General features: G+C 58.0%; 1 protein-coding gene across 5 annotated transcripts in view; it reads right to left on the reverse strand.

Annotated features, from left to right (window-relative positions):
• RPS6KA1 (ribosomal protein S6 kinase A1) overlaps window positions 1-12,380 on the reverse strand; it is a 38,050-nt gene extending 25,670 nt beyond the window's left edge. The window contains exons 1-3 of one of the 5 annotated variants that reach the window (XM_025278671.1): window positions 9,060-9,094; window positions 8,746-8,845; window positions 5,975-6,019 (exon numbers count right to left, since the gene is read on the reverse strand). In XM_025278671.1, the coding sequence (XP_025134456.1) occupies window positions 5,975-6,019; window positions 8,746-8,845; window positions 9,060-9,079 (165 nt within the window). In that variant the 5' untranslated portion in view covers window positions 9,080-9,094. Of the gene's footprint in view, window positions 1-349; window positions 502-716; window positions 738-5,556; window positions 5,692-5,974; window positions 6,020-8,745; window positions 8,846-9,059; window positions 9,095-12,148 lie in introns of those variants that run through there. The other 4 variants (XM_006055457.3, XM_006055459.3, XM_025278674.2 and 1 more) reach the window with 4 other exon arrangements.
• Window positions 12,381-12,800: the final 420 nt, after the last annotated feature.

A 12,800-nucleotide genomic window follows, 5' to 3' on the forward strand; every position in this document is an offset into this window, starting at 1 on the left:
GATGTCGACCCTCAGAGACGCTTCCCTTGAGGGAGCCTGAACAGCCGCATAAGCTGCAGTCACGAAAAACTGCAGGTCAATCAGGCCCCTGAGAGGAACCCAGTAGGTGGGACAGGCAGAAAACCTGGCTGAGAGAGGGGCTGGGGAGGGCAAAGACCACACCGCAACATCGACCCGCCCCATCCTGAGGTCTGAGTCTCCACCGCTCGGTCTGCCTCTGACTGAGAACCGTTCCTGGGGACAGAGGTAGTCACCCGGAAACCCCAGGGCACAGAGCCACCCCCAAACCCACTCCTGGCGCAGAGCTTGGTGACAGACACCGCTGGAGGCTGGCCAAGCCTCTGCTCACCTTTCTGGGGCAGGGGCGTGAGTCTCTCTCAGCCCTGGGGAAATCTGCTGGGGTCTGCATGGTGGGTCCCACGCCTATGGCCAGAGAGCCTGGCTAATTCCCCTCACTTCTGCTTTTGCAACTTTCCTGGCCCAGAAGGCAGGGTCCCTGACCCCCTCCTTCTCACTTCCCCCTCTGCCGGGAGGAGGGACAGAACATGGTAAGGCTCCCTTGCGGAGGAGGGGACACTGTAGACCCCAAGCCCACGACTCCAGGGTGGACGCAGACAGACCCTTCTCCTCGTCTCCTCTGATCCTAAGGAAAGAAGAGCCGGATACAGACAGAAGTCGCAAGTAGAGGCAGCAGCCACACAGGGGACACCCTTTACCTGCAAACACCTCCAGGAGAGAATGGGGGGCAAGAGGCAGCAGGGCCACCGCCTCTGACAGTCTGGCCCGGAGCACGGGCCTTCCTCCCCCTGTGGTGACCTTCCCGTGGCTGGGCCCACCCAAAATGGCAGCCCACAGAGCAGGCACGACCGCGCTCAGCGCCGCCCTGAAGACGCCTATCCGCCCAGGGCCCTGAGGTGGGGGCGGTGGGGGGGACGGTGCAGAAAGCATGGACCTCACAGGTAGCCGTGGGGCAGGGGGGACCAGGCCTGGCCCTTTGCCACATGGCCTCACCACATCACTCACCCAGTACCCTCACAGGAACTGACACACACAGATGCACCGAGTCCGCTGATCGGAAACCATTTCCACAGACATGCCCTATGTGGAAACGCCCCCACGGACACAGAACTTCCCCTTCCAGTCCCCACAGAGCCCCTGACAGCAGTCTGAGGAGGGCCTGCTGGCTGTTGTGCAAGATACTTCCTTAGACTGAGGCCTCTCGTTGTACTCCAGCTTCTTCTGGAGGACCTGGGGTCTGGGGTTGCCCTGAGAGCCCCAAAGCTCTCTGGTCCAGTACCAGCTACACTCCCGCCCCGACTCCTCACTACCCCTGTATCCTTCAGAAGCAAAGGAAGGCTCTCCGTGGCTGGCAGGGTACAAGAATGGGCAATAGGAAGGAAGCTGTCTCCAAACTGCCCGCTCTGGAGGGGTGCGGGCAGGGTCTGGGAGCCTCCGGTGGCAGCAGCGGGGAGGACAGCGCCAGACCCCACCCTCTGGTCGTGGCCCCATTCCCCCCATAGATACTTCCTCTTATTTAACTTCCTCCCACAAGGCAGCTGGAGAGAAGCCCAGAGCGCACCCCCGCTCTGCCCCCCGCTACCACACTCCCTGCCTGATCCCTGGCCTGTAGGGTCCCCAACCCGGGCCTCCCTCCCGCAGCTGCAGCCCAAGCCCACCTGCTGATCTCTGACCCTAACAGACATCAACAGCCCCTCCCCCCGATGACAGCATCTGCAGGGCCTCCCAGGGGTGCCCCCTCTCATGGGGCAGACATCCCCAGACGCCTCTCCCGGCATGCCTCCGGGCAGTGGGTCCACTGTTCCCAGGCCTCCTTGATAGGCGAGCTGGCCTTGGGCCCGAGGCCAGGACTGGCATGCAGTGACAATGAGAACTGTGCCTCTTAACTGAGCATTTATTGCAGGAAGCCATTCTTTCCTTCAGCTTTTATTGGTGTGGATTCTGCCAGGCTCAGGTGTCCTACTCCAAGGGAAGCGCTGTCATCCCATTCCCGAGAGGAGGAAAGCAGACTCAGACAGAAAGTGACTTGCCCAAGGCCACACGGCCAGAAAGGCGGAGAGCTTGGGGCAAAATCGAAGCCTACAGGCTGAAGCATTTCATCATCACCCTCCTTGCTAGGCCCGCCAGCCTGCCTCCCCTCTGGACGTTACTCACAGCTATGGGCCCCCAGCTATGTGTCCCCAGGCCAGGAGCCAGACACTAGGAGGCGCACGTGTTAAGGAAGCCTCCAGCCTTGTCCTCAGGCAGCTCCCCCAAATGCACAATAACGAAACGGAAGCGTGGCATGCAACAGAGCAGGCCAAGTGCTGGAGGTGCCCACAGGGTCTCACTCTCTGCCCGGGGAAAGATCTGGGAAGATGCGACAGTCTAGCTGGACCCTGAAGATCAATAGGAGCTGGCCAAGCAGAGAGGTGGAAAAAAGACACTCCGTGTAGAGAGACCAGCACGGAAAAGAGGCCTGAGGCCAGGAGGGCAGGGTGGGAAGCTAAGACCCGTCTACTCATTTGTTCCCGTGCAACCCTCTCTCCCTATCTAAGCCTCAGCTTCTTCTGTAAAATGTTCACACTCTCAAAAGGTTGTTTCAAGAAGCAAAAATGGGCCACAGAGATAAAGGGATGTGGTAAACAGAACTCCCTGAACGGCAAGGGCTTTCTTACTGCTGCAGGGTCTCCTCTGGGCAGGCTGAAGGGACAGAGTCCACGGGTCTCAGGTGTTGAGAGGGTGGAGGGTGGGGGAGCCTTCCCCGCCCAGTCCCAGGGAAATTCCCCCCGAACACCTGAGACTCCCAAGGCTCCCCGAAGTCCACAATCACATCCTGCCTGAGCTCCAGCCAGGGGAGCATGAGGGATCCGGGAGGGATCAGGGTTTCATAAACAGGAAGAGAGGAGGGGAGGGGGGGAGACGCTCAGCTCTCAAAATAGACCTGCAGGCGCTTCCAAGGGGTCCAGCTCCGGAGATAGCCAGGGAGGGGGCCTGGGGTGCCCAATCCACCCCCAGGAAGGGAGGGAGGGTGAATGGAGCCCCAGCATGCCTAAAGGACCAGGTGCACACGGGGAGCTCTCATCCTAGACTGCAGTCCTCTCTACAGCTGCTAAAACCCCAATCCCTTCTTCTGCCTGAAACGGATCAAATAAACAAGCATTAAACACCAATATGATGTCTCAAACACTGCTGGATGCTCCAATTTATGCACATCACGTTCCCTCCTTCTGGGTGGCCCTGATGGGTGGACTCTATTCTCCTTTTACAGAAGAGGCATCGGAGCCTCCGAGGGGTAAAACAACTCGCCCAAGGTCAGCTGGCAAATAAGAAAGAGGTGCAGGATTTTGAACTCAGAGAACCTGCCTCTCCTCCAAGTCAGGCCTCTCCTCCCCCTGGAAGGCCCACTTCTCTCTCCAGCTACCCAAATCCCGGCTTTCGAGGCCCAGGCAAATGCCAGCTCTGCGGGGAAGGTGACCTGGTGCCCCACAGCCCATGTTTCTTCTTCTGCCACACACAGCACTGCCTGTCCATCTGGTCCACCGTCAACCTTGAGAGTGGATGCTACTGGGTTCCCTGGGACGTGCTCATCTCATCATGCCCCAGAGAGGCAGGTAGGCAGGTGGTATATTTCACTGCCCACTGTCAGGCCTGGTACTGAATGAAGGTTCTATGTGCCCACAGCCTGTTCCTCCCCATCACTGCATCCACCACACAGCTTTCTTGTCACCACCCTTCCCCAATGCTGAGAACTCCCTAAAGGTGGGGTGTTGACTTCATTTTGGGGTTCCCAGTGCCATGAACATGTGATGATGCAAAAGATAAACCAGCTCCTTCCACTGCACAAAGTGATGAGGTTCTGACCACAGGCTGAGCGCCCCCTGGTGTGTTGAGCCCAAAAGTGGGCACTGGGGATGCTACAAGATTCTGCAGCAACAGAGGTGAATGAGCAGGTGCCAAGTAATGATGGAAACTGGGCTCACAGGGACGCAGTGCTCCTCCTCTTCAGCACTCAGTGTGTTTCCTGGGCTGGGAGGAATGTGGGTTCTGTGGTCAAGCAAGACCTGACTTCATTGCCCACTAGTGATCTGACCTTGGGCCTCAACTTTCTCATCTGTAAAATGGGGAGAATAACAGTTTCTACCGCTGAGGATGTTATGAGAACCAAATGCAAAGCTCCTGGTATGGCACTTTCTCTCTCTTAACATGGCATTCAAGGCTCTCTCTGCCCCATCCATGTCTAGCCTCGTCTCCCTTCCCACCCCAGGATCTGCTGTTCCAGAAGCAGGAAGGAGTCACAGACTTGGGATCAAATGTAGGTTATCCACCTAGGTAAGTGCTTGTCTTCTCTTAACCAGCCCCTCTAGCTCTGAGGTGAGAAGCTGCACTCACCACCAGTTCCCTCAAAGCTGCAGGCACCTCTGCAACCCCTAGAACTACAGCCCCAAGATCTGAACATCTGGATCTTCATTGGAGACCTATAGTCCCTTCATTACTAGGCAACCAGGGGCAGCTGCTTGGTGGGAAGAGATTCTCCCACATGAGGCTGAGACATGGGGCTGAGACAAGTCAAGGGGCCCAGTCCACATGACTCGGCCTGGCCTTTGGTGACCCAAGGTTGCCATAGTAACAAAAAGAGGAGGGGGTGGGAGCCTACTTCTGTTGGCCTGCCCTACCCCAGGAAACTCGGCTCCCTTATCTTAGGAGGCTGAGTCAAGACAAACATCAGGACCAGCCCTCGGTCCATCTCAAAGGTCGGGCTTATGGTCTGGTACCTAGGCAGACCCAGGCCAGAAGGGCGCGGCCACTAACAGGCAGTGGAGCTGAGCAACACAGCCAGGCACTCAGGCTGCCAGGGCTAAAGCTACTGTGTGCCAGGCAGCTGCTCTTCCATTTGTCCTTCAAGTCACTTCTGAGAGGCAGGAGGCAGGTACCATTATTCCCATTTTACTGCTGAGGAAACTAGACTCAGAAGGGAGAAGCTTCGGGTCAAATGGCGATGGTGGAGGCAGGACTAGAACTCAGGTCGGCTCTACTGCCAGAACTCACGCCCTGTCCTGCCTGGCGGCTTCCACAGCCCCTCCCCAGCCAGCAGCTCTGCGACCTCACAGCACCTTGAGAACTGGGTGAGGTCATTCCCAGCATGGTGATGAGAAAGCCCAGGCCAGACTGTCCCCCAGCCTCGCAGTGCTGTTGACACTCAAAACCAGCAACAGGCCCTGGGGGGCTGAAGGGAGGAGCCCAAGGGACCAGAGAGCTCAGAGCTGAGGGACCCGGCCTGGGACTGGGAGCGGGGAGCCCTGAGAAACGGCCTATGTGCCACATGCCAGGCACTGGGCCCTGGTTTGATTGGAGGCCACCAGGTTCCCTCCAGTGCCAGGTGCCATGCCCTCATCAGGGCCAGTGGACTTAAGCCTCTCCCATCACCCCTTCACCCTCTTAATACAGTCAGCCAGGCCACCATGAGCAAATAAACAGAGGAAGCGTCCTGGTCTGGGTGACGGGTAAACCTGAGTTCTAGCCTGGCTTCTGACCCTGTCTGGGCCATAGTCCACTCACCTGAAGAACTGGAAGGCTGAAGTGAGTAATCCTGACATATGGGGTTGCCTCGAGCATTCAGTGGAACCAGAGAAGGACTTGGGCTTCCCTGGTGGCTCAGTAGGTAAAGAATCCACCTTCAATGCGGGGTTCAATCCCTGGGTTGGGAAGATCCCTTGGAGAAGGGAATGGCTACCCACTCTAGTATTCTGGCCTGGAGAATCCCATGGACTGTATAGTCTGCGGGGTTGCAAAGAGTGGGACATGACTGAGTGACTTTCACTTTCACTTTGAGAGAAGGCAGGCTGAGCTGCCTGCCTGCCCCAGGGGGCCTCACACCTGGGCAGGACAAGGTCAGTGCCTCCCTCCTCGTCCACTCCAGGCAAAGTCACTCCACCCCTGACGATCCCTAGCTCCGGTGCTAGGGCCTGGGCCTTACCTTGGATGGCTGAAGCCCAGCTTCCTCCCCTGAGGCTTGTCCATTCTGGAAAAGAGAGGAGAGAGTGGGGAACACTGTCAGAACTTACCAGAGTGGCACAAAGCAAAGACAGACCCTATGGGGCGCCCCGGCCCCTGGCTGCTCCCAGTGGCTAGAGGGGCCCTGGAGGCGGGGGCGGGAGTTCTGGGAGGGCACAGGCCTCAAGCCTCCTGCAATCGCCCCAACTCAGGCAGCCTGCTTTGGGCACCCCTCCCATGTTCTCTGCCTAGAAAACATCTCATCTTTGAAGGTCTGGCTCAAATGCCACCTCCTCCCAGTGAGAAGGAAAGGACTATGGGTGTGTGCCAACTAACCAACTCAAGAGGCCTCAGTTTCCCAATCTGTGACATGGGTATTTACATCTACCTCCCAGAGTTGATGCAAGGGCTGAAGGACACAAAGTCTGGGAGAGTGCCCAGCCCAGAAATGCCCTGGCCCTGCCTGCTCTGGGACCCCTCTCCATTCTTGCAGAATCACTGCTACTCCCTATGAACCTTCATTTTACCACTTATCACAAAGCAGGGACTACTGACTCATGGGCCGTGCGTGCTAAGTCACTTCAATTGTCTCCGACTCTTCGCGACCCCATGGACTGTAGCCTGCCAGGCTCCTCTGTCCATGGGATTCTCCAGACAAGAGTACTGGAGTGGGTTGCTGCTCCCTTCTCCAGGGAATCTTCCCCACCCAGGGATCGAACCCACGTCTCTTAGGTCTCCTGCGTTGGCAGCAGGTTCTTTACCACTAGTGCCACCTGGGAGCCCCTCCTAACAAATGGGGAATCCTGGGAGGCAGAGATGAGGCTTCGGCGCTAGCAGCTGCTCCCTTCCGAGCCCCTGCTGACGCCGGCACTGAGTTTGGCGCCTCACACCTGCGGCACCATTAAACCCTCCTGACCTGGGAGGTAGGCCTGGGTCCCACTTGGCAGAGAAAGAAACTGAGGTGCAGAGGGGCCTAGTGATGGCACCTACGGCCACACCACTGCTCAGCGGGGATTCAAAATCCGGTCTCTGACACCATGAGGTGCTCAAGAGGACTGAGGAAGAGGAGCCGGCTCCAGTGCCCAGCCAGGGCAACGGAGAGGCAGGCATGGCAGCTGGCCCCTGCGCAGTCCTCCAGACCCCAGACTTCGCCCTCCGCTGGGTGCTGTCCACCCTGGGTATACCACCCCTTTCCTGTGTGATATGAGGTGAGTAACCTACCCCATCCGGGCGCTGGGAAGCTAAAAGCAGTCCCCAGCCCTCATGCACAGCAAGAGTGTGGAGAGACCAGGAAGACCCAGGACTTTGGAGCCAGGGGCCAAGTCCACAGGGCAGCTGCAGTCTTGTTGGCAGCAGCGGGCACAGCTGTGCTTTCCCCATTATATAATCTTCCTGCTCCTGGAGCAGCACTCCCTCCCCACCAGTCCCTGGACATCCTGCCCCTTGAACTCCCTTAATGCCCCTAATCCTCCCCAGGGGCCAGCATTCTGAGGCTCCATCATACATGTTCTCTCTCAGGAGCTTGGGAAGCAGGACTGGGCGGAACCAGGCCTGAGGGGAGGAGGAGGCGTGAGGCCTTCATAGACAGAGTTCCACTTCACCCAACATTGCAGACTCTTGACATAACCCTGGATGGTAACAAGGGCCTACACACCAGCCTCCCCCATTCTAAGCCCTCACCCTTCCTAAAACTCAACTGCAATCATCACACTTGAGTAAGACTCCCCTGGTCACTCACTCACTCCTTACTGAGAACTTTCTAGGTACCAGGCCTCAAACTCTTCCATGGCTTCCCACTGCCTGTGGGATAAAGTCCCAGCTCCTTGGTATGGCATTCAAAGCCATCATCTCCAGCTCCCACAGGTGATTAATGTGGGTTCTGGAATCTGACCTTGTGGGTTATCACCTGCATAACTCTGAGGTTACTGCATTTCTCAAAGCTTCAGTTTCCCCATCTGTGAAATGGGGATAAAAGTGATGTACCTCACTGGGTAGCTTTAAGAAGCAAGCAAAATAGTGTCTATAAAATACATACATCCAGGGACTTCCCTGGTGGTCCAGTGGGCCAAGACTCTACACTCCCAAAGCAGGGGGGCCCAGGTTCGATCCCTGGTCAGATCCCACATGCCACAACTAAAGATCCCAAGTGCTACAACTAAGATCCGGCACAGCTAAATAAATATTAAAAAAAAAAAAGTACAGCTGGCATATAACTGGTCCACAAACAATCACCATTATTACTATCCCTATTTTGGAGCTAAACTGAACAAGCTGAGACCCTGAACAGACCAGCTTGTCCCCAAGCATTTGCATGGTGGCTCCTTCTACCAAGAAAATCTTTCCTGCCCAGTCACTTCAGTGCACTCTTGGTCTTCTCTGAGGACTCAGTTAAATGTCTTCTCCTCTGTCCATATAGCCTCAAGTCCTTTCCTCCCTCCTCTGGGCCTCACAGCACCGAGCAAACCTCAGATTAACTCAGGGAGGAGCCACGGCTTGTCCAGTATTGTCTCCTTGGCACCCAGCTCAGGGTCTGGCACATAGCCTGTCAAATGAAACCTCAAACCAGCAAAGCGAGCAAGGAGGCCAGAGTAGGTTCTATTCCTCCCATTTTTCAGATGAGGCTCAGAAGAGCTGAGTGACTTAACTGCGGCCTCTCTGTTAGCAGGTGACACATGAGGCTATGACCCAGAGTCACATGAATCCCCAGTGAGAGAGAGGAGGAGGTGGTGGGTGAACCCAGAGGTGGGCGCTTACAGAGCAGTATCTTGGAGGATTCAGGGAGCCTGTTTGGCTGCCTCCAGTCCCGGGGTCTGGCTTGGGTACCATCTTCATGGAACGCCCAGGCCTGTAAAAGCTGATGCACAAGGTCTCTAGCGGGGAATGGGCAGCCCCAGAGAAAGCACTAGGAGTGCAAAGAGGACCACAGGACCTTCCCCTTGAAAGCCAGGGTCCTGGGAAGACAGGGCACATCTGCCCTTCCGGACTGACTGTTGCACAGAGGGTGGAAAGAACACAGGTCTGCAGCCACAAAGACAGAGCCCCTAACGCTGGCTCTGCCAGCCACTCACTCTGAATGTGTCTGTCTCATTACTTCTCTGAGCCTCGGCTTCCTCACCGGTACTAGGAGGGCAGGTCTGTCTTGCTCACAGTGGCACCCTGCTGGTTGGAGAAGTACTTGTCACATTGTAAGTGCTCAATAAATACTTGCTGAATGAATGAATAAGGACAATGATACTGACCTTGCAGAATACTGAATGAAAGACCTTGTCTACGAGTCTGGTACAGGAAAGGCCTCTGGCCCCTCAGAAGATGGAGACTCACTCTCCTCCCGCTTCCTCAGAGAGCAATACTCATGGGCACAGCAACCGAGGGCCTCCAGGCCATTATGCCCCCTCCCCAAAGGTCAGAGATGGGTTCCAATAAGCATCCTTCCTTCCCACCCAAGCCGCTCTGTCTTGGGAAGAGAAGCATCCAGGGCAGTGTCTGGAGAAGCCAGGCAGCAGATGGACAAAGACCGCACGTGCCCCATAGGCAGGAAGCAGCCCCAGGAGTTGGGTTCAGAGCCCAGCACTGGCAACCCTACCCACTGCTGGAAGCTGGGGGCCAGGTGCCAGGGCTGGCTGGCACTACTAGCCCTCAGCCAAGGCTGGACAGGAGAGTCTGCCAACATCCGGAGCCTCTCCTGGAGTACCTTCCACCTGGCCGGCTTGATCCCAGCTCTTGCCTATCTTTAAGCCTCCCCCTACTGGGTAGAAGACAGTGAGAGATCTGGATTCTAATTCTGACTCTGACATTAATTCACAGGCCGGGTCCCACTGAGTTCAGTTGTTCCATATGACAGGGGTAATACTCCCTGCCCTGAGAAGCTGTTTGGAGAATTATTTGACTTCAATAAGGCCACACTGGCGGAGTGGGGCGGACGGCACAGAGCAAAGCTCTGCACAGCGAGGCTGGGCCTGCGGCCACGGTTACTGAGCCCAGCAGGGCCAGGGGGAGGCCCCGGCAGAATCCTCACCCACACTTCCAGTGGGGTGGCTCCACCTGGGCCACACCCCAGACAAGGCCCTGCCTCCAAGCAGCCCATTCTGGGCAGCGTCGCAGGGAGGGCAGATCCCAGGCCTCTGCCAAATGCCCTGCCAGCCCCTCGGCCTGCCTCCCTCCCGGCCAGGAGCCTGTACCTGCAGGTCAGGGTGCTGTATCACTTACATGTCACCTGGGCTGAGAACAGCGAGGCCCTGTTCTCCAGTAAGAACCTGCGCCCAACCCGTGCCCTGGCTGCCCCATGGCTCCTGTTACCCAAACAATAACACCGAGTCGCCTGGCACTTCCATGGAGTGGGGAGGAGGAAAATGGGCAGCACTCCTTAGGGCTATGCACCCTCTCAGGCCCAGAAAGCAGAGGCCAGAACCCAACCCTGGCCAGTGGAGAAACAGAGGTCCAGAGAGGCTATGGACTGACTGAGGGTCACACAGCAAATCCAAGGTGAAGCTCCTGGAGAAATCACATCCCCCCTAAACCAGGGAAATAAGCCCGTCTTTTTTCCTCTCAAAGTTCAGGTGCAGTAGGACTAAAACTGAGTTGAGTTTCCTGTTTAAACCTGGTCCCTGCCTCAGGATTTCCCAAAGAGAAGCAGGAAGCAGTGCCCTGGACTGGGAATCAAGTTTCTGGGTGTCTGCCTTTCCAACTAGTATAACCCACGGTAAGTCCCTCCCTGGCCTCTCCCAGTCCACCTTCCTCTAGGGAGGCCTAGGTCTCAAGGGTGTGCCAGGACAAAGGAATTTACCTCTGAGCACCACCCCTAACCCCTTGTGCCCCAGTCCTAGAGGGTGGGCAGCCCGTGGATAGGGGCTGCAGAGGGCCATGTTCCTCAGTTCAGAGGGTGAGTCAGCGGGAGAACTTTTGAGCTGTGCAGGGCCCGTAAAAACCCCATGGCAGGGATCCCAGAGCAATTTACTCCAAATTGCGCCTTCAGGTTGGTTACCTAATCTTGCCGCGCCCACCCTCCAATAGCCAGTGTCAGCGGTGACCATCCCTTTAAAGGGGCAGCACACTCCGGGTGCTGGGGACCCAGGATCCTCACTCAGCTCCCAACCAGCAGCCCTGAGGGGCAGGGCACTTGGTGGTTGCCCCAGGTAAGAGAGGGCAGAGGAGGGGATCTAAGTGGGGAGGGGTCCGAGCCCCAGCCAGAAGAAAATCACTTTGGGTCTCAGGCTCTCTGAGGTTTCCATCGTCTCCCTCATATCCTCACATCCCCCTGGAAAGGCAGTATCACCTACTGTCCTTCCCATAATGAGGCTGAGGGGAAAGTTTTGTCCATTTGCCAGTTCAAGGGCTTGACCTTGACCCTGGTGGGCACAGGAAGAGCGAGCCTTCTGCAAGGTTAGGGCCTAAACCACAGTATCCTCAGAAGGCAAGAGTTGCTTCTGGGAGAAGCTAGGCAGGCAAAGGCCAAATTCCCTAGAGGCCCAACCCTTCCCATGGGAGGGGGCAGGAACCAAGGACCTCCTCATCTCCAGGAATAATTTTCTCAAAGGTCTAAGGACTTTCCCCCATTCTCTTCTCCCCAGCCTGGGAGAGGTGACACAGGCGTCCTCTGACCCTAGCCTGGAGCAAAGAAAACCAAGGGTTTCAGCCCCAGACGGGCAGAGTCACCCCAAATTCCACAACTGCGACGATCAAGAAGGAAATCCTTCTAAGGTCAGCAGCGGAGATGCTGGGAGCTCTTGGGGTAGGGCCGCTGTGAGACATCAAGAAGTTGGCAGGGGGCTGGGGTGGGGGGGTCCCATGACCCTCGTCTCTTGTGGAATCCAAGACATCTGGCATCCCAGCCCTGGTCCGTCTGCCCTAATGAAGGAACCTCCGACAGCTCCGGGTACAGGTCCCAGGTATGTGTGGGGTGAGGCGGGGGTCAGATCTAAGCGCAGCACGGGATTCGCTCTCCGGGGTAAGGGGCTTCCTCGGGGCTTGGCAGAACGGTCCCTCGCGCACACACACCCGGAGCATTAGGGGGTGGAGCCGGAGACGAGGCTGGAGACCGGAGGGCACTCGCGTCCTCGCGGGCGCCCGCCAGGCTACAGCGGCGCCGCGGGCCGCCCCGCCCCTGTGGGGACTCGGGCTTGCCGGCCGCCGGCGCCCGTCCCCCGCCCAGCTCACTCACCTCCGGGTCCAGCGGCACCAGCTCCATGAGCGGCCAGGGCTCCTTGAGCTGGGCGAGCGGCATCGCGCCGCAGCCGGGCCGTCCGTGCTCCACCGGCGGCCCGAACCGCGCCGCCTCCTGGGTTCTGAGGTCCCACACTCAGCGTCCCCAGCGTCCCCTTCCTCCCCGCCGAGACCCTCTTGCTCTAGCTGGGCCGTCCGCCGCCGCCGCCGCCGCCGCGGCACTAGCACTTCGGCTCCCTCCGTCACCCGGCGCCACCGCGCCCATTGGCTACCTGAGCGAGGGGGCGGGGCCAGTGAAGCCCCGCCCCGGCCCCCGCGGCGCGGCATTCCCAGGGAGGACCCCCGCCTCCGCCACGCGGGGAGTGAGTGCCCCGCCTCCACCGTGAGCCCCCGGCCCACGCTCCGCTCCGCCCAGGAGAGGACCTCCCGGCTCCTCCCTCCCAAGCCCGGTCCCCGGGGCCCAAACCTCGTCAGGGCCACCGATCTCCCCACACTCAGCTCCTTTGGAATAGCTTCCCAGATGCCCCCTCTCTCTCCAGCGGGCCTGTACCCCCTTATTCCCTTTACCTCCCCTCTCTCCCCTCAACACCCCCCCTCCCCCGCCCCACTCCCAGTCACACCGAATGTCCTAGGCCTGACCCAGGGAGAAG

This window comes from Bubalus bubalis, chromosome 2, assembly GCF_019923935.1.
Source record: "Bubalus bubalis isolate 160015118507 breed Murrah chromosome 2, NDDB_SH_1, whole genome shotgun sequence".
NCBI lineage: Eukaryota > Metazoa > Chordata > Mammalia > Artiodactyla > Bovidae > Bubalus > Bubalus bubalis.